This window comes from Apaloderma vittatum, unplaced genomic scaffold, assembly GCF_000703405.1.
Source record: "Apaloderma vittatum isolate BGI_N311 unplaced genomic scaffold, ASM70340v1 scaffold5317, whole genome shotgun sequence".
Classification (NCBI taxonomy): Eukaryota; Metazoa; Chordata; class Aves; order Trogoniformes; family Trogonidae; genus Apaloderma; species Apaloderma vittatum.
The window spans coordinates 1-5,853 of NW_009724409.1; the positions used below are offsets into that span (position 1 = coordinate 1).

At 46.8% G+C, this 5,853-nt stretch overlaps 1 protein-coding gene across 1 annotated transcript; it reads left to right on the forward strand.

Annotated features, from left to right (window-relative positions):
* Positions 1-895: 895 nt before the first annotated feature.
* TRIM25 (tripartite motif containing 25) lies at positions 896-5,851 on the forward strand (the record flags this gene model as incomplete). Its single annotated transcript, XM_009872470.1, has 5 exons — positions 896-991; positions 1,519-1,752; positions 2,250-2,406; positions 4,539-4,646; positions 5,322-5,851. Coding segments are annotated over 5 exons (1,125 nt in total), but the record flags the coding sequence as incomplete, so codon positions are not given.
* Positions 5,852-5,853: the final 2 nt, after the last annotated feature.

Sequence of the window (5,853 nt, forward strand, 5' to 3'; positions counted from 1 at the left end):
GGCCAACAGTCCTCTGCCCTCCATTGCGTGCTCGAGTGCGTCTGCGGCTCCGTTCCTTGCGTTTTCCTTCTCTCTCTCCCCGAGGGTTCTCCAAGCGTCTGGGAAGTTGTCACGGAGTTGGTTTCCAGCTTCTCTCCTGGGCTGGGCTGACCCTTGAGGCCTCTTGCCTCTGCAGGCGTCACCCTCACCTCCCAGCCTCCTCCGCACCAACCATGAGGACGATGGTGCGGGGTGGCTGACCCGACTGAGGGCCTGCAGGGAGACATTACTCTGTGTGCTCTTAAGAAGCAAAGAATTAGAAAAGTAGTCTAGGGAGATCCCTAGCGCATAGATGAGAGCCAGGAGGCAGTTCTCCACAGAGTGCTGGGAAGGAGACGTGGCTTTCCTAGCCTACAGCACAGCTGAAAATCCAAGGGTGGAGGAGTAAAGCGCACTTCAAAAGTTTAGGTGGCTTATCCTCGGAAGTTCTCCCTGATTCAGCTTAGCAGCATCTTGAACTAAAGGATCATCTGAGCAATAAAATTCTCAGTTAAAACGAGAGGGGTGAACATGTTAACCTAGTGCTCAAAGTCCAACCTGCCAGCTAATGTGAAGCGTGTTCTTTGCACTGGTCACTGGTGAAAGCACCCAGGCCTTATCAAGAGAGTGAGTCAAAAGCACGCGCATCTCGCTGCGGGGAGGGTGCCAGCCCCATAAGCCACCCATGTGCAGGAGCATACTTGTGCATCTTGTAAGGTTTAAAAAGCAGTAAGTTTTAAACCAATAGTACTAAAGGCTTACAGAGGCTATCTAAAACTTTCTGTAAATACAATTCTTACTCCAGGAAGCATGACCTTAATGAGAGCAGAGACGGCAACTGCTTCTCTGAAATACTTTCTGATCTCCTTTGTTGCAGTCAGCGCTGAAGAAGAAACTGATGGAGCTGCATAATCAGAGTGAAAAAGCTGTTCGGGCGATGAACACTGTGAAAACCAGCCAAAGCCAAGCTGCTGTAAGTGGGTAGCGGTTCCAAACGCTGTCAGGTTGCTGTGGCATTCAAGACTGCGTTGGCAGGAGAAGACATTATTGGGAAGGAACAGAAAAGAGGCGTTTTGGCAGAGCCAGGCAGCTCTGTGGGAGACAGGAGTAAACCTGCCACCGTGGAAGGGCTTTATACCCACACGTGCTGACATACCTGACCCATGATGGGGCTCAAACCCATCCGGCTGCGCCACACAGTGGGTGTGCAGGGCTGGAGCTCACATTCCCGTCCTGGGGCTGGAGCCACTAGATGGCCCTGGGCAGCACAGATCTGGAAATGGAGAATTGTCCCGATTCCTCCGCATAAATGAGGGTTTTTTTTCACGTTACATAGAAATACATAGCTCTTCCATTGCCTGTTTCAAGTAATTGAAGCCTACGTGTTCCTCAGGGGCTTTCTTGTTGTTGTAGTAGTAGTAGTAGTAGTGGTAGTAAGCAGTACTTTATCCACAAACGGTTCTTTTGAAACCAGTGTCTGCCTGTTCTTGTCTTCTCTAGGAGACTGCTTCAAGAAAGAAAGATTTGATGAGAAGTGAGTTTTCTGAAATTAAAGCTTTAATTGAAGAAAGAGAAAATCAATCCTTGAAAGTAATTGCAGATGAAGAAAAAAGAGTTTCCAATAAGTTTGATTATGTTTATGGTGTTCTGGGAAGTAAGAAGAAGGAGATTCAGGCTCTCAAAGATCAGATTGAGATGGCACTGAATGAGGGCGATGACATTCTGTTTTTGAAGGTAATACGTCCTTTAAATGCGAATCTAATTCTTCGTGTTTCTAGAATGCAGCATCACAAAGCCCTGCTGTCACAGCCCTGCTCTCCAGACGCTTTCAGTCGAATGGTAATGCAGTTGTGTGCAAGAACCTGCCTTAAAAGGATATATTGATAAGCAGAGAAGTATCAGCGAGAGTGCTGAAATGGTGTCTGGTAGCTCCCCCTAATTCAGCCGCTGCCTCTGCCATAAGCAGAGGGGCCAGTGGCTGAGAGGACTCATCTCCACGAGGTGTTGCAGCTCTGTGCTGTGACACTCTCTGGTAGTCCTTTCTCGCTGCACGTGGGTTGCTGCTGAAATTTTGCCATGGGTTGTGTCTGAGTGCACCCTGAATTTGAGATGAACACACAAACCCTACCCCATTTAAAGTAACTTGGTTGTATTTTTCTTAACTTGGTTGTATTTTTCTAAGTGTGCTACGCAAGCTGGTCTGCATGAGATCTCACATTTTGTCATTTCAGAGAGCAGCAGCACTGCAAAAGACATCAACAAAGGATGCTTATGTTCCTGTAATTGAAATGGACCAAAACTTGATACATTCCACTTATCAGTCTGCCATTAACCTTAAAGACATTGTGAAACTTTCATTGACTCAGTGTAGGGAGAAGAAAGCAGAAGGTATTGTATCACTGGGAGACTTGGTATTGTCTGCTTTAAGCTTAAATGAGGGATCTTACTCCTCCAGTCCAAATATAACTGAAAAAAAAATAGTGCAGCAAATACAGTTGGTTAATATAAACTGTGTCTTACAACTTCTTTGGTCTTCCGCTGCCACACAGAACAGCTACAGTCTAGGCTGAACTAGGAGAAAAGACATGCCAGTGTCTCTTCACTCTTAACTATACTTGGATAAGCTGATGAGTATCATGATACTATGCCCTTCTAGAACAGCTTGGCCTTTATTCCTTACAGTAATTTATGTTTTTATTATTTAGCATGGCTGGATGCAGTTAGGATGTGGGTTTGAGGGAAGAAAATGCTTTACAGTGACCGGACTATGGTTACCCAGCTGTAAAGGTGATGACTGTGTAGGTGTTGTAGGACAAGCCCTACTTACCAGGTTAAGTAAAAGTATCTTCTGGCCTGGGGCACAGGTGTCTTCTATGCGATTTCCATCTCTGACAAGTATCACGTTCTATTCACATGACTGAAAAATAAGATTGAAAAATGTCCTTGCTGAAGCATTACTGTTCCGGGCAACACAAACCATAATGTCAAATATTGCCATTACAGCAAATCCAATACCTGGGAAAACTAAGCCCCCTGCAGTGGCTTTGCAAAACAAAACTGTTGCTGGAAAAAAGCCTCTGGGACCAAGTAAGTACTAAGCAACATCATCCTCTCCTAACTGTTAAATAAGAATTGAAACTGTTAGCCCTGGCAGTGACGCGGTGGTTATCTGCAGTGGGGGCTCTGGCCTGGGGAAGGGGCTGATTGGGGCCATTGAGCGACGGGTGCCTCGTGTGCTGTGAGGCAGCAAAACCGTGCGGGTGAGGAGGTGCCTCAGCCTCGGTGTGTGCCTGGAGCCGTGTCAGCCCAGGCTGCAGAGCAAGGCAGAGCCTCCCCACCCTCTGGTTCTTGCAGGTTTTTTTCATTTGTGCTGAACACCTGTTGGCCTGTCTGATGTGTGGAATCCTGCTTATGAGCTCTTATGTTCTGACTGTGGTTTTTTTTCCTTCCCCACCCCCTCACAAGAGCATGCCCAGAAAGAGAAAGTCCCTCACCAGGCTCAAGCCACTGTGCAGGTGGAGGCAGATACTAGTAAGTGGTGGTTAACAGCAGCCTTCCTCAAATGTTTTTCTGGCCATGTCTTGCCTACAGGCCTGGGCTGGGCAGATGGAGACCTGCTGGGGCTTTTCCATGTTGTTTTGTCCAGGTACTGGTATTAAAGCAGCACTCCAGCCCGTCTGGAAGATCTTCCAGATTCTCTTTTTGAAGTAAAGCCAAGTGTTAAGAAACTACTTCTCTTACTTCCACTGAGCTCTTGACACACGGTCTGTTCCCTTCACAAGTCCTGGGAGTGGGGTCTGTTGGGGATGCTGGAGTTGAATGCATTTGTAGCTCCTGTTACTGCACTAGGTCTTATAAAAAGAAAAGAAATTATCTGTGTGCCTCATGGGAACTGACATATTACCTGACCTGCTGCATCCTGGAGTAGACATGAAGCTCCTTCCAGGCTTCTGACCCTGTGAAACAGGAAGCAAATAATAGGTTGCGCTCCGTGTGTAGCTTTCCAGTATATATGGGTGTATTTGTACACGGCTCCAGCATGCTGGACTGTCAGCTTTACCTACTGCTGCAGCTTCACATGATAGTGTTACAGCTGGCATAGCCTATCAGTGACTTCTCAGCCTCAGTAGAACTCGCAACTTGCTTTTTTTTTTTTCCCCCCTCCAGAGGAGAAAAAGAAACCCGTTAAAGTTGGTGAGTCCAAACTTTCACTCTACTTATTCTAATTTTCATTGACTGTTCTTAAAATGTTAAGTAGATGGTCACTAGTGTTGATGTATTAAGCAAAAGTTCAGCTCTTGCTTTGAGAAGGCTCTTGCTGCTCACTATGAGAGCAATGAAGGACTGAAAGAGGTTTCTTAGAGACAAAAGGGGCTTTTCCTGCATGGAGCAGGAAGCTAAACTAGGTAACTTGTAGAGATCCGCTTCACTGCGAGTGTGTCTGTGATGGTGTGCATCACCCTGAAGCACGCAGGATTTCTTTCCAGTTGGCCAAACTCTCTTTTCTTTTGTCGACACAGCGCCAACCGTGGGGATACCAAATGCTCCAACTGCCCCTGCAACTGCTGCTGCAACTAAAGAGCTTATTGACAGCTTTCTGAAGAAATCCAGAGAGGAGCTTTTGCACTGTAAGACACCCAACGTTACACTACTTAAAGATGAACTTTAGGCACTTACTGCACTGGTGTTATGTGCCCTTCATAGTTATCTGACAAAAGTACTTCCAAGCGTGTTTAGTTAGCTTAGTAAGTTATCAGCTGGTTATTACAAAGGAGATTTTTGGAGGAAGAGGGGGCTGGAGGTTTCCAAGTGGCTTTGTTTGCCAGATGAATGAAATTTACCTTCCGTATTCATTTATCTTTATGAAGGTAAATGAAGTTTTCTCAGTGGTGGCTTCGGTTTACCCTAAAATGACCATGTTAGGGTGGCATATGATGTAATGCACTGAATTTTTTTTTTTTAAATGAAGTGCAGGCTTTTACAGAAGCCCATGATGGCTTGCTGAAGATGCTATACCAGATGCTCTACAATGTGGTACACCTTTCTTCTGCCAGTGTCGATCTGGGTGGTGAAGAAATGCCATGGGGATGCAGGAAGGAAAGGAGCTCGCCCTCTGTTTGGCTGCTGTGTAACACAGCTGCACTTGAGCTCAGCAGCTGTTACTGTGGCCTGAAGAACTGCCTGTGCTGTGGAGAAGAGCAGAGCAGGGAGTTTAACACGCATAGGAACAAGTGCTGAGGCAGGACAGTATAAATAGAAGTGCTTTGCTCTTCAGTACCTTCAAAAGATTCATGTCCTTGCAGATGCTGCCAACATCATGCTGGATTACAACACGGCTCACAACAAAGTGGTTCTGTCTGACACATACACCAGGATGTGCGTCTCAGACATCCCCCTGAGTTACAGCCCCCACCCTCAGCGCTTCACCGATTGTTCCCAAGTGCTGGGGTTCCAGTGCTTCAAGACAGGTGTCCACTACTGGGAAGTGGAGCTGCAGCAGAACAACTTCTGCGGCATCGGCATCTGCTACGGCAGCATGGACCGACAGGGGCCCGAGAGCCGCCTGGGGCGGAACAGCCGTTCGTGGTGTATCGAGTGGTTTAATTCCAAAATATCATCCTGGCATAATGATGTCGAGAAGTGCCTTCCCAATGTGAAGGCTACCAAAATTGGTGTGCTGCTCCACTGTGAGGGAGGGTTTGTGATTTTCATGGCTGTTGGGGAGAAGCACAACCTGATCTATAAATTCAAAGCCCAGTTTACTGAAGCTTTGTACCCAGCCTTCTGGTTGTTTTCCAGTGGCACCGTTCTCTCCCTCTGCCCAATGAAATAGTA